The sequence below is a fragment of the Cololabis saira genome, chromosome 14 (assembly GCF_033807715.1).
Source record: "Cololabis saira isolate AMF1-May2022 chromosome 14, fColSai1.1, whole genome shotgun sequence".
In the NCBI taxonomy this organism is placed as follows: Eukaryota; Metazoa; Chordata; class Actinopteri; order Beloniformes; family Belonidae; genus Cololabis; species Cololabis saira.
In genome coordinates, this window is record NC_084600.1 from 9831744 (window position 1) to 9857322 (window position 25579).

Consider the following 25579-nt stretch of genomic DNA (forward strand, 5'->3'; position numbering starts at 1 on the left):
AAAATCTGTTTCTGTGAAAAACTCAAGGCAACTTCTAGCAGTCTGACTACTTCATTTTAAATATCTTTCTATTTTATCTAGTAGCCAATATTCTCTTCTGTTTTAATGTTTTAACTCAACATCATATAAAATGTATTTATGAAAATGTTTTTCTGTGAAATCCTAAACTGCATATCCTGATATTTTTCTGCTAACACAGTGATCCTCTGTTCTTTTCTAATTTCTGACAGCTTCCTTTGAATGTCTGAACTTTCTGGGGAAGTTTAGGGAAGGGGAAATATCAGTAGTGTGCAAATGTATCCACAGTAACACAGATTAATCATGATGAGTCTACTCCCATTTTCCCATTTGTTCTATTTGGCAGCTGTCATTACACCGCTTAAACTGCATCAGTCTTTTTTGTCTAAATTTTAGACAAAAAAAGACTGATGTAAAAAAAATGCAAAAAATGATTACACAAAAAATTATTTCAGTCTGGTTCTTAATATTTTAGACTCTAAAACCTTAAAACATAAAAAAGTGTTTCAGTCTGGTTCTTAATGTTTTAGAGTCTAAAACATTAAGAACCAGACTGAAACACTTTTTTTTTTGTAATTTTTTTCTAGTAGCCAAAACAGGTTTTTTCTGTGAAACAGGTTTTGGCTACTAGATAAAATAGAAAGATATTAAAAAAAAAAAAAAAAATACAAAAAAAATTGTTTTAGACCCTAAAACATTAAGAAAATTTTTTCTATTTTTTTTTCTTCAAAAAAATGCATGTGTTACACTATCTGTAGCCACACTGTTTACTTACCTGCTACCTGAGTATTTTACAGGGTTATGTACTAGATGGAGTTTGTTAAATTGTCATCATGCTCCTATTTATCTTCAGCCACAATAGTTTTCTTGCACCTTCTCTGTCTGCTGGTCTACTAAATCCTGGTGGGTGATTTATAATCTCACTGGATGTTTCACAGCTCCAACCCACATAAAGAAGTTGATTTATCTGGGCTGGATATGCTTTTCCCATGACTTTTATCAAAATTGTTCAGCATTATTGTTTATATGATTGAGCATTAACACAACCCCATAACCACACCATGAAGCTCACATTATGGTAAGACGTTTTCAGAAAAGTTGTCCATCGTCACAGGATGGAGACGCACATATTGATGTATAACACACCTGGGTGGACGTTACGGTTCGGGCCGCATTAACGGCCGAAGGAATGGCATAAATTGCGCCAAAATTACATGATTAATTCAAAATGGCCGACTTCCTGTTCGGTTTCGGCGATGGCGCCAAGAGACTTTTCTTTAAGTTTCAACATGATAAAAAAAAAAAAAAAAAATCACTGGGTTTGTATGTGTATATTTATGTATGTGTACGCATATGTATGCGTATATATATATGTATATATATTAAATATAGTAATAATGCACATATATATACCTTTGGTTTCTACCGTCATGGTATCAATCATTAATATGTGTGCAGACAAGGTAAAAAAAAAAGAAAAAAAATAAAAAAAAAGTTTCAACATGATACAGGTGTGTACCGATTTTCGTGCATGTACATCAAACCGTATTGTCCACCAGGCTGTTAGGAAGCTGAACTATCTGCCAGCTCTCCCCCCCAAACTGCTCCCACTGTCCTTGGTCTAAGGCACTAGAACTTAAACAGAAACTCTTCATAGCACTTTATTGCCACAACTTATTGCACTATTGTTGTCTGTTTTTATGTATTGTTTTTATTGTTTTTACCTGCTTTTATTGCACCGCGGATGAGAGGGAAACGCAAATTGCATTCTTTGTATGTCTGATTATATATTTGGTGTGACAAATAAAGGAGCCTTGAACTTTCTGTTTCTGATATTATTAATATAATTTTGGTAGGCTACTGGGTAAGTAGGTACCCTATTCTTTGTGCCAAATGGAGAAATTGTAAACCCTCCCTCCGGGGTTTTATTAACGATTTTAAGATTTTTTTTCACATCTCTCAAAAGAGTAGAAAACAAAAATGCAAGTAAAATAAGTCTAGAAATTGCTCGTTATTTTTTTTATTCCAATTTAATAATTCCTCTCCTTTTCTATGCTCCATTATGTGAATTTAAATGCTAAATTAATTTTGTTATTCATATGCACCTTTTAATTCTTAGAGCGCCTTGTTTTTTTTTGTTTTTTTTGTGTTTCTTACAAGAATCCCCATTTTTAAAAAAAAATGTATTTTCCTTTCTTTTCATATTGCATTTAAATTGATATTTGTCTATTAGCCTCTTTGAGAATTTGTATATTTTCAATAAAGTTTTGTTTAAAAAAAAATCAATGGTGTTTACGTAGATCTTAGTACTTTGGTATGAATGCCTGTCAATTGAGGAAACAAATAACGCCCTTTATTTAAATCAGTCAGAATTAAATTAAAAAAATGTTGAGTTACATTTAAAAAATCAAAAACCAAAGCAAACCTAGTACTACGTTAAAAAAAAGGAGAACAAGGAGAGCAACTTGAGTGAAAACTACAAGGATGACGTGTATCTCGGGGTCCTTCGGACTTCCGGGTTGTGGAAAAACACAGGCTGTAAACGGAGTGGCTTGCTTAAAATATGTAAGTTTTACATTTTCCTTTGTCTTATCTCCATTCGTACATTTGTTGTGGACTGGCCAGAATCGAGCTGTTGACAGCGCTTTTTTCATACTCGTCATTAGGTCCAAAGTAACGTTTAAAATCACCCTGACGTCGGACCCCCGGCTGCCGTACAAAGTGTGAGTAGAAACAGCTGACGCTCCACATGTGTGAGAATAAAGGCTTTCAAAGCGTTTACTATTCCACGCTGTTGTGAACATATATGCTGTTATAAAATGTGAGCTCAAATATAGCATATCTAAGAGATGTCACTCACAGACATAATCTCACTGTGCCCAATAATCAGTCAATTTCCGTTTTACATTGAGTGTCAGCAGTACTGGAGTTGAGGGGGGATGAGGGGGGATGGCATCCCCCCTGAAATAAAAACGGTCAAAATCATCCCCCCTGTAAAACTGCCATCCCCCCTTTCCATCCCTTATGTCATTTCATCAATGAATGTGGTTTTACTGCTATTTCAACATTTAGAGTCATCACCGGAAAAATAACTTATTTGACAATTTTCACCTGTTTCAAGTAAATTTTCCAGTGGGACAAGATTTATCTTTTCATTGCAAGCAAAAAAATCTTGTTCCACTGGCAGATTTTTCTACTTATTTTTAAGTGAAAATCTACTTGAAACAGGTGAAAATTGTTGTTTTTTCCAGTGATGAGTCTTGTTTTAAGTGTAATGGGATTTTTTTTACTAAAATGAGACATTTTAACAAGAAATAAGACAAATATTCTTGTTAAGATTTTGAGTTTTTGCAGTGATCCATGTTACTTATCCTGTGAAGGACAGAGTCATATTGATAAGTTCAGAAAACTGTTTTTATTTTTGTGTTTTGATGTATTTGATGTAAGCCCAGTGGATATTTACAGGGTCAGATATTTGAGGGCCGATCACAGCGTGAAATCCATAAATTCGTCAATAGTGTTGTCTCATGTACACGACACTGACATTGTATTATTAGGTATAAAAATTAGGAGATGAGAAAGTATCATGATTTGACTGTTTTATTGCAGGCTGAGGCAATATGCAATATTTCCCACTAGAGACTCTTAGAGACGACTTAGACTCGGCTTATAAAGAGTAAGTGTAGTTTACTAGCTTATCTTTCCTGTGGTAATAATTATGTACAACATGTCACCAACACACACAACAGCAGACATGTCACTCTCTAAACTTTAAGGTTGATACAAGTTGTAAACTATAAACCTTAGTTTTCCTGTGGAAAGAGGAATTAAATCTTAAAATAAAAATGAATTATGAATTATTAAGCTTTGTGAAAGCTTTAGCGGTAGCATCCGCCGTGTGTGAGGAAACTCTTGTGAGTGAAGCAAAACTCTTCACACTAGAACTCTACATGTCACTCCTGAAGCGTCTGACACGACTGTCGTCCTGCGTTAGGGTTAGGGTTGGATGTATATAGTTTGGTAAAACTCCGGCGGACATTCATCAGTGAAATATTTACGATGCGGCAGCACGTACCGGGATCCAAGCAGCTAACGATGCATTTAAACCCGACGTCTTTGGCAACTCAATATTCTCCTTCGTGTGAAAAACGTTCAAATGTCTTTTCAGCTTCGTTGTGTTGAAATTCAGTTGTAACATTCCTCCTCGTGATATCTCCTTTGGACACACTTTGCAAACTACAAATTTGTTGTCCTATTCGGACATTGTAAACCTCCCATCACCGGCGACGCCATTTTCAGTGTTGATGCTTTGTAGAGACGGTCACGCCCCCTTAGGACACCTGGGTCTGAGATGTGGGAACACACGCCCTAGCGGCGGTTTGGTGTTGTAAACATAATCTGATCGGCTGTTTTGAACTATTATTTTCCGATCTCCGATCTAAACCGATAGGGCCATTATTGGGCCGATACCGATCGGTTGCCGGTTGTCGGTGCATCTCTATCTAAATCTGGCCCCATACTGCTAGAAAAATGTGTTATTTACTAGCATGAAATGACATTACAATTACGATGAATTCATTACAGTTGTCAGAAAGCCGCTAACATGAACAGAAGGACTATAATAATGCATCATGTCCATTCTTGGTGGACACAGTCAGTCAGTTCCCTCTCGTGTCAGGTCAGAGGATCGATCCCCAGCTCCGTCATGTGCCAAAGTGTCCTTGGGGCAAGACGCTGAACCCCAAACTGGGTCGCCATAAAATCCCAGCGATCTGTGTTTTCATAGTCCAAAGCCCAGATTAATGGGATGATTGTGTTATGATGGGCACCTGAAGTAAAATCTGTGTGCATGCCAAATCAATATACACAATAGGCTGGTATGAGAATCTGCCGGTCTTATAACCTTCAGCAAAAATATCATGGTATTGCAGTTGCAGTTATAAAAAGTGTTATTTAATGACTGAGGGTAATACTAAACAGAGGTTTGCTGATTTCGGTGTTGTTAATCACGCTGCTAGTGCTCGTTTTGACACACGCACCCCCACACTGCACAAACTCAAAATCTTAACAAGAATATTTGTCTTATTTCTAGTTAAAATGTCTCATTTTTAGTCAAAAAATAGAGATTTTTTTGCTTGTAATGAGAAGATAAATCTTGTTCCACTGGCAGATTTTTTCTACGTATTTCAAGTGAAAATTTACTTGAAACAGGTGAAAATTGTCAAATAAGTTATTTTTCTGGTAATGACTCTTGTTTTAACTGTAATGAGATTGTTTTTACTAAAAATTAAACATTTTAACTAGAAATAAGACAAATATTCCTGGTAAGATTTTGAGTTTTTGCAGTGTTGTTACTGGTAGTATCTCCACCACATGCCGCTCACAGGACGCCAGGACGCCAGGGAGCCAGCAGGCCGTTTACGGATACGAGCTTGAACAGTTATCCACAATGCTGGAAAGGAAACGGGTACAGATGAAGGATCAGCTAAATGATATGAATGGTGCTCATGCAGATTCGTGCTTTGATATTGTGATGGGAAGTTTATTTCCTTCCCAAACTTGTTGTGAGTACGCTCAGTTCAGACCAGTGTTGTGTCTATGTGGCTGGGTCTAGTTGTCCTACACATCAGCAAGGATTGTAATGGGAAATTGCATGGGATTTTGTCTAAAACCAACAGCTTCTGTTCTGTTCTGGTAAAACATTTGTACAAGTGACTCTCAGTCTCATTCTTCATCAAACCTTCAGAGGTGTGTGTTTGACCCTTTTGCGAATTAAATGCACTAAGTCAAGCTGTCGCCAAGTTTTTATTCTTGAGGAGTTATTATATCATTCCAATCTTACTCAGATATTGCAGTCACCTGGTAGTTAAAATGTATTTATACAGTGGTATTAGATATATTTTTTTCCACAACAGAAATGTTGCCTCCTCTGGAGGCCACGGTTCTAAAATACACCTCCTCCTAGCTGCGTCCATCCCGCTGCTTGCAGGTTGCTCCACCAGGCGAGGAACGGTTTTGTTTCTCCTTGCTGCACATACCTACATGGATCCCTTGAAGGCATGCCTGCGATGAAAGATAACAAAGATAAGATCATGTTAAATCTAAAATGTCAAAATCCATTGCAATTCTGTACAAAGCTAAAGATTTCTTCTCTCAAAATGCATAAATCACTTTATATTACTCATTGATAGCTCCATATATGACATACTGCATTGAGGCCTGGGGAAACACTTGTATATCAATCCAATATTTTTATTAAAAAAGAAAGCCATACGAATCATCGGTAAAAAACCTTTCCGTGGGTCGACCAACCCACTATTCATCTGCTTAAAAATTCTGAAATTCAAGGACTTAGTTGATTATATTACAATACAAACCATGTACAAAGCCAGAAACAAACTTGTACCTCCACGTGTCCAGAATCTGTTTAAAATGAGGGACACCAGATACAAGATGAGAGGAACTTTATTATTTGAAAAACCGAAGACCCGAACTGATGTAAAAAAAATCACTGTATCTGTCAAAGGGGTTAACATCTGGAACAACTGTCCTGTAAATATCAAATCATGTTGTACACTATTCAGCCTTAAAGACTTTAAAAAATTACGTAATTTCTCGTTATGGAAAATGAATTATATTATTATTATATTTTGGGTTTTGCGCAATGCACTACTTTTTATTTTTGCTATGATGGGAAATGTACGTTTATTTTGGGGGGTTTTGAGCTATGCACTATTTTTTATCCTTTGCTATGATGGGATATTTGAGTTTACTGATAATTCATTTCAAAGTCTTGAGCTTTGCTCTTTTGTATTTGCTGTAACCAATGTAAGGTACCAGTAAAAGGGGCAGGTATATACAGGACTGTCTCAGAAAATTATAATATTGTGATAAAGTTCTTTATTTTCTGTAATGGAATTAAAAAAACAAAAATTTCATACATTCTGGATTCATTACAAATCAACTGAAATATTGCAAGCCTTTTAATATTTTAATATTGCTGATTATGGCTTACAGTTTAAGATTAAGATTCCCAGAATATTCTAATTTTTTGAGATAGGATATTTGAGTTTTCTTAAACTGTAAGCCATGATCAGCAATATTAAAATAATAAAAGGCTTGCAATATTTCAGTTGATTTGTAATGAATCCAGAATGTATGAAATTTTTGTTTTTTTAATTCCATTACAGAAAATAAAGAACTTTATCACAATATTCTAATTTTTTGAGACAGTCCTGTATAAGCCTTGCTTCTACCTACACCCTTTCGGTTACAAATGTACTGAAATGAACAAATAAACAAAAAAAAAACAAACAAAAAATAACACATTTGTGACACATATGATGAGTTATTGTCAACAGTTTTGAAACATGACTTTTTCATGTATTTATGTGAGTAACACAGGTGACGCATGTCACTCATCTTTATGACAACTAATCTGTAATTTACACAACTCTCCCCAGTACAGCGTTGTAGTCCTTTCTTTGGTTTGGTTTCCCCTCCACCTGCTATTTTAGTGTTCTGCTGCTGCAGGCTTGCTGACTATGCCCATTGATTTTCTTCCCTCCACCACCACAGCCGTCTCCGCATTACCTTACTTGGCCATTACATTATAGCCTTGCAATCTTTTTTTTTTATCTTTATCTCCGGAAAACTGTGTCTGTTGTGTTTAGTTTGGCCTATCTGAGATCCCTGCTCCCTTCTGAAAGCTGCGGGAGGATTCACTGAAGAAGCATCCAGCTGGAAGTGGATTGGGTGTAGCTATGCCATAAATGGTTTTGTTTCCATCTCTAGTTATTGTTCCTCTAGTTACTATTGAAGACCGGAGAATTGTGCTGCTCCAGAACGACACAGCTGGGACTCTTTCATTGTAAATCACTCAAACACTGAAGAAACCATTTGCTTTTCACAGGAAAATAAGATAATTGGGCAAAAGCAAATCACAGTCCACTTACGGCTGGGGGGAAGTAGCCAGAGGGACGTTTAGGAAATGCATTCAGGATTTGATGGGTTTTTCTGTTTAAAGGCTGTCTCGTGTGTTTTGTTGCAGATTAAGTGTCCCAGAAAGCACGCCGTTCACTGCTGTTTTGAAGTTTGCAGCCGAGGAGGTAAGCTTGTAGTCTGTGCTCAAAATGTGTATTCAGTCCAATCTAACTTTATTTATAAAGCAGTTTAAAACAACCACAGCGGACAGAAGTGCTGCACAGAAAAGTAAATTAATCACAACAGATAGCAAAGGCAATAAAATCTGATAAAATAAATGTAAAAATGAAGCAAAACATCAAAAACTCAAAAGGTGTCAGAGGTGAAAAGATGGGCTTTAAGAAGCGAATCAAAAGCCTGCACAGAAGACGTGTCTGATGGGTCAAGGCACAGAATGCTGTATTTCTGGAGCCATCATGATGTAACATTTAGGTAAATCAGCTAACTGTAAACCTCGAGTTTACGTGTCTTCAAACAGGAGTACGTAGAGAGAGAAGATCTTGTGTGTGGTGATCGACTAAACATGTCACAATTCAACATTTCAGTCATTTTAAGTCCACTTGTTTTACAATAATCATCACAAACCTTCACGGTAACTGTTTTTCTTTGTATACATTATAGAGGGAATGCGCATGGCGTCACAGATGCGACTTCACAGCGGGTTACGCCCACTGAGTGTCAGAAAGACTGAGTGTCAGAAAGACTGAGTGGCAGAAAGACTGCGTTGCAGCGTAAACTTTCAGTTTGAGCAATTTGAAAACATCTAAAATGGGAAAGAGCTGTTGTGCGATCGACTGTACTCGAGATACATTTGGCAAGAAATTAGAGTTATCGTTTTACAGACTGCCGAAAAATAAGCTTGAGAGAGACAAATGAGAGAGCCTGAGCGCTTTACCACACTTAAACTTACACATTTTTTAACCCCACACAGCAAAGCAGTCCCTGCCACACACGATCAGCACTGATTTCCCTTTGAACCACAATTTTATAGTTGTTTTGAGTCATGTGTTGCACCAGTTTCCAGATCCACATTCAGAAGGAATGCCGCTCCAACGTATTTTGCCTCAATAAACACTCAGCCTCACTGCCAGCATTTTAATTAGTGTTACTAATTTTTAGAGGCCAATATTAATAACTGCTGCTTATCAGGGGAATCCATCACCAGTTACAGTTTTGGTATTAATATATTGCATTTCTGAATTTCCAACCTCTGACTCAAGAGGAAATTCTAACAGTATTTTTTTTATTCACAATATAAAATATTAGATAAACTACTGGGGAGCAGAACATTATCAGCTGATTTTGTTGAGTGAACTGTATAACTGCAGATAAGAATTTAAAGAGCAGAAGCCTTTTAACTCCCCATCTGAAGTTCAGCAAATGCAGCATGATCTGAGGTTAAAAACAGGAGGATATAAAGATTCAGATGCTGGATAAATGTTCTCTGATCTCAGTCTGTGAAGTATCTGTAAGGATCTACTGATCTCTGTGCCGTACTGTCACAGTTTGAGCGCTATGCTGCTCCAAACAAAAGTCTCTGGCTCATGTTGTTGGTTTTTTTTTTAGCTAGAAATCACTCTACTGCTCTCTAGCACAGAAAGTGAGATTTTGTTTTCAACAGTTTAATTGTTTAATTAGGATCCCCATTAGCTACAGCATAAGTGCAGCTATTCTCCCTGGGGTCCGCCAACATTTTAAAATGATACAGTACTAAACATAACATTATAAAAGCAAACCAAATACATTTCCACTAGATAAAGAGAATATCAAATTAAAAATACAAGCAAAAAAAAGCAAAGACATTCCACAAAATGAAGACAGCGAAATAAGAACAAAACAAAAACATAGTCTGACAAAAACAAGTGTAAAATACTTTTTTATCAATTTTGATGTTGCACTAGATAAGGCTTCAGGCTTTGGTCCCATTGTGTTTTCCAGCTAATAAGCCAAGTATTCACTCATCTGCAGACATGTAATTACAAACAAATTTCAGGCGGAAAGAAAAAACATTCTATTTCAGTGTGTTCAAAGTTAGATTACTCAATTCTAGTAGCACTTACAGTGATTCTGACAGTTGGAGAAAAACCTTCAAAGTGTTACCTTTCAAAAGAGACCAGAACCATCCATGTACGTCAAACGGTTCAAGAATAGCTTTCAATTTACTTTGGGTACGCCTTGGATAGGCGTTTTTGGCAACTTTTACAAGTGTGGGTTATAAGCTCTGTGACGTTTCTTCCAAAAATCAAAGGGAGCCCAGCTCTGGCCTGAACTGTGTTGTTACCTGGCAGAACTTTGCTCACCTTATCTTGCTGGTGTCAGACTGTAAATCCTAGCCTCATCCTGCTCTGTAACGCTCAAGTAGGACATGTATTGTGACTGTGCTGAGTGATTTTCCTCCAGAAATTCAAGCATGTCTATCTTTCCTTCAGGCTCTCTTTCTAAGTGTTGCTAAAGGTGTGTGTCTGTCTTTTGTATGTGTGACAAATCCAAAAAACTCAAACTACACACATTTTTTCTTTTTTTGCCTTTTTTTTCACCAACTCTGTTTCTGTAGACATTAGCCCCTTTCACACAGCCAGTTCGAGGCGGGAACGTTGCGCCTTTAAGCCGCCTCGCTGTTCTGTGTGAAAGTCACGGAGGCGGAATGGGGGGGCCAAGTGGCCCCACCAATAAGCCGGCAGCGGAGGTAGTCACAGAGCCGAAACGGGGTCTGTGTGAATGACACAGCCGGCATGCTGTGTGAATTTACAGACGGGAGCGGCGTTATGCCGGCGTTGTATGGTTCTGTGTGAACCAACAAAGGCGGCGTATTGGCAGGACTTCTTTACACCAATATTGCGGAATCTCTGTGTGAAAGGGGCTATAGTTACATGAAATCGCTCCGCAAAAAAGTCCAAAAGGTTTTTTATTGCCTTTTCTTCCACAACAGCATTTCAGCTCAGGTGTAACTGGGTTACCACCATGTCCCTGATTGTTCCATCAAAATGTTTTTTATGCTGTTGAAGTTTTTCTGAAATGTTCATTTCTTTTCTGAATTTCACTTGAACGTTCTTCACTTTTGTTCACAGTTCAAAGTGCCATCAGCAACCAGTGCGATAATAACAAATGGTGAGTTTATTTTTCTTTTTTGGAAATTTATAAAGTGCAAAAGGGTTTGCAAGTTTTGCAGTAGAGATCTACTTTGATGTTCCTCAGAGAGTCTGATTCTGAGGGTTTTGACAGGTTTTATTAAGCAGTTAAAGTTCAAAGGAGCTTTAATAAGATCAGAGTGGTAAAGTTTGAAGAGGAATAAACCACCTACAGCACATTGGTATAAAACAAAAGTCATTACTGACACAATCTTCAATTTAGACTTGATCTCATAAGTTGCTTCATCTACTTCACTATTGCTTAATAGTTCATTCAACATAGGATTGTTTCTAAGTGCCCTTGTGGATTTGACCAAACCTCTAAGTAGTTTGAACTATATTATACCAAAAATAAGGATAGTTCTGGGCAACGGTTTCCCTCATTTAACCAAAAGACTCATTTTTGACCAGATCTGAGCCTGAAACTGTAACATAAATCCAGATGTTTTAATTCAGTCACAGTTATTGTAATCACCAGAACGACCTCTTTAATCATTATTAACGGGTCGCAATGCAGAAATAAACTGCTTTGGTTGACTAAAGATGACATTTTTTTCCTTTTTAAATGAGCTGTACTTTGTACTGAAAGTGAGGAAAATAAGTTTAATGTTCACAAACAATATGTGTAATGTAGTTTTTATATTCTAAATGATTCAAACCCGAGTTTAAGTCATGTCAGAACGGTTGTTTGGTCTTTTATCAGTCCAGATAGAATTACTTACTGCTTGCTGAGACTCTTATTTTAATCGTTTCTTTACTTTTCATTTGAATAACAATTGCTGTGCTTTTTGTTGTATTTACATTTTCTTCCGTGGTTTCTTGGCAGATGGAATAGGAATCAACCCTGCCCAGACAGCAGGTGAGCCGTTATGTTGGATTTTTACCTTTTGCCTTGGATAATCTTGAAAAAGTTTCTTTTTTCCATGTGAAGGGGAAATGCTTACATTTGTTACATGTTTTTAATAGGTATTATTGGCCAAATGTCACTAGCCTTAACCCGATGACCTTTAATCCGATGAAGTTTATTGATTAATTGAAACCTTTATTGTCCCCTCTGGGGAAAATCGGTTGTCAAACAGCTCATGACATTTAAAAAGAGGAAGTCAAACAGAAAAACAGAATTGACAATGCAATAATAATTAAAGCTGCAAGCCCTCGCACCCTTGTGCACGTTCAGGCTGCAGTGGAAGCTTGTATGACTTGTATGTAGATTCTTCAGGCCTGGACATTTAGTGGATGACACCACCCACGACTCTATATCAAACCATTCAAAAGTTATGGCAGAAAGTAGGAACTATCAGATATCGACCAATCAGAAGAAGGGGCGGGGCTAATTTGCAACAATTAAGGTGAAGGAGTCAAAACCGAGCCCGATGACACCACCCACAAGTCTTTATGTCAAACCATTCAAAATTTATGCCAGAAAGTAGGAACTATCAAATACGGACCAATCAGATGAAGGAGGGGTGCGCTTTTGGCATCTATCGTCGCCACGGTAACGCTTTTGACTGAGAAAAGTAATGTGCATCGTCGCAGGATCGAGACGCACATTTTGATGTATAACACACCTGGGTGCACGTTACGGTTCGGGCCGTATTAACTGCCAAAGGAATGGCATAAATTTCACGATTAATTCAAAATGGCCGACTTCCTGTTCGGTTTCAGCCATGGCGCCAAGAGACTTTTCTTTAAGTTGCGACATGATACAGGTGTGTACCGATTTTTGTGCATGTACGTCAAACCGTATTGTGGGGCTTGAGGCACAAAGTTTTCTAGGGGGCGCTGTTGAGCCATTAGGCCACACACATTAATGCAAACTATTAAATATCAAATTTTTCGCCAGGCCTGGCTTGAGTGCAAAATTTGGTGACTTTTGGGGCACGTTTAGGGGGAAAAAAGGCCCTCATTTCATCAGAAAAACAAGAATAAAAATTCCTACAGATACAATTGGGCGTTTGCACTGTCAGTGCTCCGGCCCTAAATATAAACACCCTGCTGGTCCAATAAATATGAAGTGCTGGTAGTTGCTGGTAGTTTGATAAAGTGCATCATGTGCAGATAAAAGTCCCAAGTCGGTTATCCTATCAACTCCAGCTCCAGGTCTCCCTGTGCCTGCAGGGCCTGGTTGGAGAGTCGGAGTGCAGCTGGAATAAAAGACTGTCCAAATCTCTCTGTGCTCTGATGGGGGAGAACAAATCTGTGGCTGAATTTGCTCCTCATCCCCGTCAGCTCCATGTGCAGTGGATGGGAGGAATTGGCCAACATGGCCGCCAGTTTTTTCCCCATCCTCTGTTCAGCCAGCACCTCCAGGCTGTCCAACCCCGTCCCCACCACAGAGCTGGCCTCCTCACCAGCTTTTTCAGCCTGGTAGCCCCTGGCACAGATGTTGCCTCTCCAGCAGGCCACGGCCAAGAACAGGACACTAGAGACCACTGACTGGTAGAACATTCTCAGTAGCCTGTTACAAACTCAGTCTTCTCAGGAAAAGCATCCTGCTCTGCCCCTTCCTGATAAGAGCCTATGTGTTGTCGGTCCAGCCCAGTTTGTTGTTAATGTGTACCCCCAGGTACCTTTACGAGTCCACTCTTTCAACCTCCACTCCCTTGGTGGTGATGGGGGCTGAGCTCCCTCTCTTCCTCCTAAAATCCACCACCAGCTCCTTGGTTTTGCTGGTGTTGAGCAGAAGGTGGTTGGTGTCGCACCACTGCACAAGGTTCTCCACCAGGGCCTTGTACTCCTCTTCCCTGTCGTCTGTGATGTAGCCAACAATAGAGGAGTCATCGGAGAACTTCTGCAGGTGGCACTTGTAAAGGGGGAAGAGAAATGTTTAACCCGATGATCTTTAACCCGATGAGGTTCAACCCGACGTTGAATCCCCTATTAAAGGGGACCTATTATGAAAAACAGGTTTTTTCTTGCTTTAACATATATAAAGTGGTCTCCCCTCAGCCTGCCAACTCAGAGAAGGAGGAAAGAAACCAAATTCTGCAGTGTCTGTACAGCCGCCCGGATGAGTCGTCCAGTGTCACATGGCTTCTACGAGCCGTTCAGATTCTGCTCCCGTCGTTACGTAACGACGGGCGCGATGCGTTAAACCACGCCCACAACTAACTCCGCCGGCCGGAGCTTCCGCCATTTTTTCGTAGCGGTGTATCACGTCATTCAGGCAGCCAATCAGCACAGAGCCTCATTATCATAGCCCCGCCCACTCAGAATCCTGCATAGATAATGAGGTTAGAGAATGTGAAGATAAAGACATGGCTCAGAGGCTGAATTTCTAATTTATTTAGCAAAAACAATCAAAAGCTTGTTTTTAAGACATTCAAGGCATGTTTAAAATAGATATTAGATGCCATAATAAGTCCCCTTTTAAGTAAGAAAATCATGTGACCTGTTAAACGACAGTTCTCTTCCTGCATGTTTACTCCAAGCTGAAACAGGCATGTTGTAAGAAGTTGAAGCCATTCCTTTAATACAAGAGACATGCATCTCCCATTACACACTATTTTCATTAATCTTTACTCCCAGTTAGGCTCATGCAGGGTGGTACTTAATCAAAGATCACAGAGAAATATGTGTTTCTACAGCTTTATTCATTCATCATTATGTTAACATGCGTTCACATGCACAAACATGGATTTGGTCTACTGGGGAACACTTTTGGCGCTTTTCCACTAGCACCTACTCAGCCCGACTCCACTCGCCTCGGTTTGGTTCTTTCCCCCTAGGGGTCTAACGTGCCGAGTAGATACTTTTCTGTAACTATTCTGCTGAGGTTCTAAGCAGCTGAGTCGGCTGTATCTGACATCATCACACTACAGGCCACTGATTGGTCGGGGGGTTGGAGTCAGACGACTGAGTCAGGAGGAGGAAATCAGTGAAAGAGCCTGCTGAGGAGAGAATTAAAAAGGGATCTAGACGGGCGATAAGGAACGACCAGATCTACCAGGAGCTCTGTCTCTTCATAGCTGCTCACGGCTCCAGCTGACTTTTCAGCAGCGCAGAGACAAACAAACAAAAAAAAAAAGCGTTGCCACTTGAAGCTTCTCTCACTCTCATTTTTTAACTTGATATTGAACACAAGTCACAGACCCAGCAGCACATCTATCATCTCCTCCAGGTTCTACATCTTTAGTGTTGTTGTCTTCTTGGTTTAGATCACACAATCAAATACGTCACAGCAGCTTCACTCCAACCTCCTACTTCTGATCTGGGTGTTGAAAAGAAACGAGGGCGAGGCGAGTGGAGTCGGGCTGAGTAGGTACTAGAGGAAAAGCGTCATTTGTCTTTGTCCTGAGAGTCTTTTTGTTGTCATCAGAAGGCTCGGCATGAGCAGTGACATTTCCCCGGCATACCCGGTCCAGGTACTGCACGGTGCACGTGTTTATTAAACGCTTTTAATGCATCAATCTTCATGCATGTCCATAAGGCCATAAGGTTCCCAGCACTCAGGGAACCTGCTCTTAAATTGGTCATTCATCATGCATCATGGAGCCTTGTGCTCCAGGGGGCTGAAGTGTCTTTTCGTGTCGCCTCAATACTCCGGAGCACACCGGTGATGCACCAAATCAAAAAGCCTTAGGGCGTTGCAGTAATTTGCAGCTCTAGCCATCTTGAGCAATCCTCATGGTCTCCTTTCAAGCTCATTTCATGCACACCCGCTCCAATGCACCGGCCCTCGTGCAGCTATGGGCTTCAATTATCCCGCTCGGAAGATTCTCAGATGTAATTAATTTCATATTCCACACATCCCCTTTGTTAAATTGTAATATCAGGGGTAGATTTCATTAGCTCATTGAGACTTTTAGGACGTCCTTTCATGTCTCGTCAGTCTGTGTAACTCGAAGTCGCCCTCGATGTCTCAGTGATCTCAGTAATTATGAATCCAGGGTTTGATGAGATAAAGTCATACTTTAATAGAAGCAGGATGTCCTTTTGTTATTACAATCAATAAAAAGTGTCTTTTGGTGTGTGTGGAAGTTAAATACAAATTACTGAGTAGTGAGTGTATAAAACATTCAGCATCCGTGGTTTGTTTTCACTCTGGACCGACGGGTTTGGAGAAAAAAAAATCTTCATTTTAATAAATGATTTTGACAGAGAGGGGGCGTCTAAATTCTCCCTCAGGAAGAAAGTTTTCAAGTTCTCAAGCAGTCTCTCAGGCAACGCTGGTGTTGGTATGGTATTACAGAGATTTCATCAGCACTGAACACTGTCAGCCATCATCACATATTCATAACAGAGATGTTTGATGTTCAGCCTGTGAAAAACGGGATCTGTAAATAAGAATTCTCCAGTATAAGCTTCAAGTCCTAATTTAACTCGATCCATCTCTCTTTCAGTGGGACTTGCAGTTCTTTTTCAAGAAAAATTGGGTTTGGTTAAAGATACACCTGGAGGCAAAGAAGGGCTGCTCTATTTAGTCAGAATTCACCTTCGGTTCCGAGATTGTTGTCAGGTCCTGGTGAATCAGACTTCCTTCTTTTCCTGGGCTTCACCTTTCTCCTTATATGTGAATCATTAATCAAGACGTTCCTGCTTCAGCCAAAAGCAGACGTGTGGCTGCACAACAGCTTTTTATTTGGGCTGGCCAGCTTCGGCTCAGGTCAGGCACCTGCTGTCAGATTGTGCCTTCTGTTCACTCAGCTCAAATTGATCTCAAGTCATTTTATGGGCACTTTTTTTCGTTATATGTGCAGCACTTGGGCAGACCTCACGGATCCACCAACATGCTTGAAACGGAGTAGGATTGAAGTAAACACTTATCCAGTCCTACCCCTGAATCTTACATACATTCTTACATATAACAAGAGTTTCAATAAGCTTACTTATAAAACACCCATACCTACTTTAATAACTGTTCTATACAGTGATATAATACTCAATTATATGTATATATAAATATAGTCAAAATCAAACAAATCAAAGCAAACAAAAGAAAACAAAACAAACATCCAGCATTTACAGTAGTTGTGCTACTATGTATGTATGTAATAATTGAATTAATTATAATGCATAGTATTACATTATCATTACTTTATTATAATACTACAATATAATAGAGAACAATAGACAGCAATGGTATAACAATATACTTGTACTATATAAGAGTATATGTTATATATACACTGGTTCATATATTTACCTCCAATTATTTACATAAAAATTACTATAAGTCTATATATCTACATATAACTATAAATCAGTATATATTAATAAAGATATAGATATATAAATACTGTACGTATAATACAACTCAATATATCCATATACATACCTATATATAACATATCTATATCCATAATATACATCTATATATCTACATATATTAATAAATGTTCATATGTACATGTTTATTTGCATCTGTATTTTAAATAGAATATTTCTTTGTATCTTTTTTTAAATGGTGATATGTTTTGACTTTGTTTTAGCTCCATGTTCAGGCTGTTCCACAGTTTCATCCGCAGGTCGACATACAGAAGCTCTTCAGTGTTTCTGTTGAGAAGTTTAAAATTAAACTGACCCCTGAGGTTGTAGCTCCCTCTCTTTCAAAAAATATCCCCTGCATATGCCCCGGTAATGCATTATTCTTTGCTTTGAACATTTGTGCTGTATTGAAACTGACAAGATCCAAACATTTTAGTGATTTGGATTGTAGAAATAATGGATTAGTGTGATCCTGATAACCTGGTAATAGTTTGGGCAGGACATGAGGATTTCCAGCTGTGATCTTTATGCAATGCTCTGTCCTGTGTTGCAGGGAACGTGTTTCTAAAACACGGCTCGGAGCTGCGCATCATTCCCAGAGACAGAGTGGGAGGACAAGGAGACTGACTTATGCTGCCTCTCCTCGTCGACGGCATCATGACTCACCCAGCAGAATCATATAACACTTCAGGCCCAGGAAACACCTCAGCGTGTCTCATATTTATGTCCTGCCCCTCCACTGACAGTGTCTCACATGAGAATATCCATATTTAAACTCAACGATGACACAAATACATTTTCACGGTCCCTGCATCTTCATTCTCAGCCAAGTTCAAAAGTTAAAGAGACAGGGATGGAGACGGCAGAGATGCTGAGTAATAATTCTATACAGCGCCGACGGTAGCTGTGTATCGATTGGCTAAAATTGAGGATAGAAGCCGAGTCGGTGGTGGCTTTTGTATCTTTGTAAACGTGACTGAAAAATCTGTATAACCAACAAAACATTCTACTATTTTTACTTTTGTTTTTACTGGCATTTCATGGCAGCATGAGAGCCCCCACCACCCCCCACTGCGGTTTTAAGGATAACTGCCACTTTATAAGTGGTCCTTGCTGCACATTTTTTTTCTTTTTAGTTCCAGTATGTTGTCAGAAAAGTTTTCCTCAAACCCAAAACAACATGAGTCATAGATTCGTACTGAACTTGTTTTGTGGACCAGATGCTTCATAGAAGACTAATCTCAGATAAAAATATGAAACCATTCCGTCTCCCAGGAAGTACATGGCTCTTTGCTGCCCCCTGTCTGCTCACATATGAACACCGCTTTGTACCATGTACTATGTCTGTATTTATGTAGTTCATCAATTATCTTAACACAGAAAATCCTGAAATTATTTGATTTGTATGGGTAGCTTAATAATGAACTGATGATTACAATTAAAATAAAAAATGATAATAATAAAAGAAGCTTCCACGAAGCTGTGTTTAACATGCAAACATGTTGTGATAATTACAGCATCAGTACAGATCACCCAGCCCCAAAAACACTGATTTCATCTTTTTATCTGGGAAATAAATGTCAAATGTTGCAACCGCTTGTCCTGTGTCTTCTTTTTAAGGGGAAAAAAAATAATTGGATTTTTTCTTTTGAAAACTCAACTAAATAAAATTAGCACATTTATTGATCCGAGAAGCACCACTTCACTGCATCTCTAACTGATGAATCCAAAGAGGCAGCCTATTATCCTGCTCGCATTAATCACTATCAACCAATAAGGTCTTGAGTCATTTGTTTGGAAAAATGGTTTTTATTCTTCACCATGAAAAGCAAACGTGTAACCAAGCAAAAGCAAAAAGCAGGCTGGATGGAATAATGAAGCGTGCTGTACTCCACAGCAGACGGAGCACTGCTACTTCCCACCATCCATCCATTAGGAGGCAGACTCGGGTGGGGGAGGGCAGCAGAGGGAATTGATTTTCTCATTTATTCTAATCAAAGTCTCTGCGAGGCACTTTCACCAGAAATGTACTTCTGAAATGGCAAAAGGCCACGGTGAACCCTGAATGCAGCAGGCGCCGCGCACTGCGGCGCTGCTACTGATGAGGATAGAAACATTGCTTCATTCCTGCAGGGATTTGCAGGATTTCTTTACTAACCATATTTTAACTTACTTAAATGATGAAAAGGATGTTAAAATATGTCAATTCTGTTCTGTTTTTGAGGGAAAAAAAGAATTCTCATGTCAGTGTGATTACTGAAAAGGGGACAGTTTTTGCAAGATGACTAAGAGCAAAATGAATTAAATGGATGCATTAAGGCTGAATTATGGTTCTGCGTTAAATCAACGCCGAGCCTACTCCGTAGGGTACGTGGCTACGCCGTAGCTTGACCTGCACCTCCCAAAAAATTGAACTACACGTCGAGGTGACGCAGACCCAACGCAGACCGAGAGGGCTGTGATTGGTTTGCTTGGTAGCAAGGCATTTTCGGTTCCGGTTCGTGAAGCAGTAGTGAACTTTCAGCGCTCTTTTCTTAGTGTGTGTGTTTGATTTTTTTTTTTTTTGGGGCTGTTTTGGTTTTTTGCACAATAGTTGTCCTTATCTCTTTGATTCACTGTGACCGGAAAAGCCGGAAGTTAAACAAAATATCGACTAGTGCTCTGGGGGGGTATTGCACCGCGGCGAAATGGAATGACGGAGAAGTCCGAAGGATTCACGACAGCGTCACGGCAACGGTGTAGGCTCTGCGTTGGTTTAACCCAGAACCATAATTCAGCCTTAAAAGTGCAGCTTGAATTGATGCCTTTCAAGTTGTGAAAATAAAGTGTCCCGCTTTAGCCTAATGGGATTTGCGAACAAAAGGCAAGCAGCATCATCGCTATACCTTGAACCAGCTGGTGTACAGTTCCGTTTCTATCCCACTGCGTTCCCATGGACATCTGACCTCGATGTAATGCAACATTCCACACTTCATCTTACGGTGACTAAGGCCCAGAGAGATGTCATGTTATTTGAAAAGCTGCTAAATAGATGTTTCAGTTGCTTTAGTTTTTGAAATGTTTTAACTCAAACTCTACAACTCTAACTCTTTGAAGTCTCTGGAAACTTTCCATAAACACAGATTGTTTTTTTGACTGCTTTATATCAAATGTTAACTGGAAGGGCCAGTTGTTGAAATAATCATCTTTTACTGTTGTGAAATAAATTCACTTAAAGCGTATTTAGAGTTAGATTTAGTGTTTGAGACCTCAGTCTTTGTTTCAGTATGGCTTTTGACTGCACTTGTATCAAAACAAGAGGATATACAGTGGGGCTAAAAAGTATTTAGTCAGCCAACAATTGTGCAAGTTCTCCCACTTAAAAAGATGAGAGAGGCCTGTAATATTCATCATAGGTTCACTATGAGAGACAAGATGAAAAAAAAAATCCAGAAAATCACGTCTGATTTTTAAAGAATGTGGCAATCACAGAGGTCAAACGTTTTCTGTAAGTCTTCACAAGGTTTTCCACACTGTTGCTTTTTAAGAAGCCACTCCTTTGTTGCCGTGGCGATGTGTTTGGATCATTGTCATGCTGAAAGACCCAGCCACGTTTCATCTTCAATGTCCTGCTGATGGAAGGAGGTTTTCACTCTAAATCTCACCATAAATGGCCCCATTCATTCTTTCCCTTACACGGATCAGTCGTCCTGGTCCATTTGCAGAAAAACATCCCCAAATCATGATGTTTCCACCCCCATGCTTCACAGTAGGTCTGGTGTTCTTTGGATGCAACTCAGCTTTCTTTCTCCTCCAAACACGACAAGTTGTATTTCTACCAAAAAGTTCTATTTTGGTTTCATCTGACTAAATATAACATTCTCCCAATCCTCTTCTGCTTCATCCAAATGTTCTCTAGCAAACTTCAGACGGGCCTGGACATGTACAGGCTTCAGCAGGGGGAACGTCTGGCCCTACAGGATCTGAGTCCCTGATCATAGTGAGTTACTGATGGTTCCTTTGTTACTTTGGTCTCAGCTCTCTGCAGGTCATTCACTAGGTCCCCGTGTGGTACTCACCATTCTTGTGATCATTTTTACCCCACAGGGTGAGATTTTGGAGCCCCAGATGGAGGGAGATTATCAGTGTCTTGTATGTCTTCCATTTTCTAATAATTGCTCCCACAGTTGATTTCTTGACACCAAGCTGCTTACCTATTGCAGATTCAGTCTTCCCAGCCTGGTGCAGGTCTACAATGTTGTTTCTCACGTCCTTTGACAGCTCTTTGGTCTTGGCCATAGTGGCGTTTGGAGTGTGACTGTTTGAGGTTGTGGACAGGTGTCTTTTATACTGATAACCAGTTAAAACAGGTGCCATTAATACAGGTAACGAGTGGAGGACAGATGAGCCTCTTAAAGAAGAAGTTACAGGTCTGTGAAAGCCAGAAATCTTGCTTGTTTATAGGTGACCAAATACTTATTTTACCCAGGAATTTACCAATTACTTCAGTAAAAATCCTACAATGTGATTTCCTGGATTCTTTCCCCCCATTCTGTCTCTCATAGTTGAAGTTACCTATGATGAAAATTACAGGCCTCTCTCATCTTTTTCAGTGGCAGAACTTGCACAATTGGTGGCTGACTAAATACTTTTTGCCCCACTGTGCATATTTGTACAAAAAACCCCAAGAGAGGAAACTTTATTTTTTTTACTTGAATTGAGCGATACCACTGGTTTAAAGTTTCCAAAAGTGTTGTCATCCTCTTCAAGATAGCATATCACAGTGCTTGTGCATGAAACTGTAAAAGAGAAGATGAGAGGGGAATAAAGTCCATTGTTTTAATTAAATGGTTCTTGCCATAGACTCTCTTGTGCTTTTGTCTTCAATCTCTGGTGCCCCTACTGCTTTATAAATGTCAGGCTGAACGTACACCTTGGCCTCCCGTTAAAGACAGGCAATCTAAAATGAGATCTCGTGTGCCCTGCAGACCTGGTGATAAGCCCATGGCTGCGGCTCCAGGTCACAGAGCCAGATAAAGGAAGTGGAGCCGGGTGGTTCCCAAGCAGCCTTCCTTTGACAACCTCTTCATCTCATTTCCTCTCAGTTTTCACAAGTCAGTCACTTACAACATGTGTACAACATAGTATGTGTAATTGTCGACAAAACATGTTGGAAAGATCTTATCGACTGTGGCCAGAAATGTGTCGAAGTTGATAGGAATCATTAGGAAAATCATCCCTGTTATCAATAGATCCTGCCTGATAACTTTGTATTGCAGTCTTGTTTATCCATATCTGTTGTATTAATGTTTTAGTGTTATCTGGGGCAGCACCTGTCGCACATATCTCCACAAACTTTATTTACTTCAAAAAAGATTTGTTAGAACAGTCACAAGGTCAGATTTCCAGGCCACATCTGTTCCCCGTTTTTTCTGAACTCAAGATTATAAATATTTTTTATATCAATAAAATGCAAATCTCTATTTTTTATTCAAAAATGTGCAAATAAATAAATAAATCAAATCCAATCATATGTGTGCAGCAACCGTCCGACCCTGGACTAAAACATCCACACAACCAAGTGATATTAAATCTTTGAATTTAAAGTCTCTCAGCCTGACATTACATTACAACAGTATTTAGTCGTATAAATGACCAACTTCTGCCCCCTCCTGTTGTAAAGTTGGCATGGCAGCAGCAGGAATAGCAGCGTTGTTGTCCTTATCTGCAGAACCAGTTGATCTTGATTACAGTACAGATCTACACATTTAGCCAGAAGGGGCACGCACTCCACTTATCCATGCGAGAAGATGGGCCATTTTATTCTACAATTATCTGATTTCCTTCAGGCTAAAATAAGATTAATAATGTAGATTTAAAGCAAGATTGAATTGTAAATTGGTTATCCAATTTTTAAGCACACCCACTACAAGCCTTTATCCGTCTGAGTGGTGCAAGTTATTACACAAATGGTGATTACTTATCCTTTTTTTTTTGTATCTTTGAAACAAAAAAAATGCCTTATAGGTTTATATATATAAATTGTTATTAACGGAGAGCCCCTTGAGATGAATCATCTCGTTTTCGAGGAGGGGCATCATAAAATATACAACACAGTACAAAACAGTCGCATACAACATACATAATACATAACATATAAGGCTCTCACACACAAACCTGCCCACACACCAGTCCCCAAGACCTACCACACCTGAAGAGCACAAGTAAACACTGCATATAACACAGTAATAACAGGAACAACAATATTAATAATATAATAATAATATTCATTGTAATCATCATTATTATACAATATATGAAAAAATTAAATACATTATGTATAAAAAATTTTAAAATGACACAAATGAGAAGGCAATACCACTAGAGGCAACTACATGGTTTATTGAGATTGGAAAATAGTTGGTTATTAATATTATTATTATTATTATTATTATTATATTATTACTATTAATAGTATTATTATTACTATTATTGTGATAGATATCATATTATTATTAGTATAGATATCAGATAGGTGAATGGATGAATGAATGGGATGCCTGGGTCTGGGGCCCTCCGTTGTCGGGCCCGCGCGGGTGTCGCCCTGTTGGGGGGTTCCCTCTCTCCGGGCCCGTCTCGGTTCCCCCCCGCGGCCACCGCGGCGGGGCGCCCCTCTGGTCTTGGAGGGCCACATTCGTGGGGGCGGGTGCTCCTGCCCGCGTCGGCGGCCGGGGCGGCTCTGTCTCTCCGGGCAGGCTGGCCCCCTGCCGGGTGGGGGTTGTTGGCCTGGAGGGTGAGGGCCTCCTGGCCACGTGTCTGGCCCGGACCGGGTGGCTGGGGATTGTCTGGGTCACGGTCCGCCGCGGGATCCCTGGCCGCTTCTTTCCATGTCGTGGGGGCCCCGCCCGCGGGCCCCCTCGGCCGCTGCCGGGGGGGGGGGGGGGGGGGGGGGGGGGGGGGGGGACCTCGCTGGCGGTGGGTTGCCTCCCTCCTGCTTCTCCCCTCTGTGGGGTTGCTGGTGGCCTGGGTTCCGGGTTCTTCCTGGTTGGCCCCTGGTCTCACGGGTGGCGGGGTGGCGGGGTTGCGGGGTTCACTTGCATGCTTGCTCTGTAGTTTTTGGGGTTAGTTAGCGGTAGCTAAGCTCAGACTGTGATTTGGGTTGATTGCTGCTTGTGTTTTGGTGGGCTCCGTGTTGGTTTTGTGTTTTGTTTGTGGTTTTTGTTGCAGATTTCCAGTGCTTGACGTGTGCCTCCGTGTGTTCCTGCTTCCTGGATTGGCAGTGGTTGTCACCCCCCCCCCCAAAAAAATACAAATAAAAAATCACTGGGTTTGTATGTATATATTTATGTATGTATGTGTATGCGTATGTAGGCGTATATATGTATATACTGTATATTAAATATAGCAACAATGCACATATATATGCCTTTGGTTTTTATCTGCATGGTATCAATCATTAATATGTGTGCAGACAAGGTGAAAAAAAAATAATAAATAAATAAATAAAAAAAAAAAGAGATTGGAAAATAGTGAATTTTTAAAGAGATGTAATGAATTGAGTTTTCTTATATTGATGGGTAGGTTGTTCCAATCTGATGGGGCTTTGAACTTAAAAGCACGTCTAACAATTTCTTTAAACATCAAAGGAATGAAAAAGGAAGAGTTGCTGAGTGTTTCTGAGAGAATATAAGGATGTATATCAAATATAGTTTTAAGTAAGATGGATAATTAAAGTGGATACGTTTGAATATGAGTTGGAGCCAGTGGTGTTGTCTTCTTGAGCTGAGGGGGAACCAGTTTAATGATTGATACATGGAGCAGTGGTGAGTTCGGTTTAAACCAGTTTAGTGATTGATACATGGAGCAGTGGTGAGTTCGATATGGGCACCGTAAGACAAATCTACAGAGACTGTTGTAAATGACATTGAGGGGTTGAAGATGTGATTCATAGGTGTTCTGGTAGACGACATCAACATAATCTAAAATGGGTAATAACAGTTGTGTGACAATTCTTTTCCTTGTTCGTAGAGTGAAACAGTTTATTGAACGGTAAAGGATGCCTAGGATGTAATTTAGTTGTGATGGACTCGATATGATGTTTGAAAGTAAGTAATGGGTCGATCCAGAGGCCGAGGTGTTTGAATGTGGTCACCTGTTCAAGGGGTGAGCCATCGTTAAAAAGAATATTGAGATCTGGGTTATTTACAAGGCCTAATATGGTACCAAACAACATTGAACATGATTTATTTTTGTTTAACAATAGT

General features: G+C 39.6%; 1 protein-coding gene across 1 annotated transcript; it reads left to right on the forward strand.

The window, feature by feature from the left end:
* The first annotated feature begins 2466 nt into the window (after positions 1 to 2466).
* On the forward strand, positions 2467 to 18916 carry LOC133460229 (ubiquitin-fold modifier 1). Its single transcript, XM_061740813.1, has 6 exons — positions 2467 to 2583; positions 2685 to 2741; positions 8069 to 8126; positions 11070 to 11109; positions 11956 to 11988; positions 17890 to 18916. Coding segments are annotated over exons 1-6 (264 nt in total). The 5' UTR covers positions 2467 to 2581; the 3' UTR covers positions 17964 to 18916.
* Positions 18917 to 25579: the final 6663 nt, after the last annotated feature.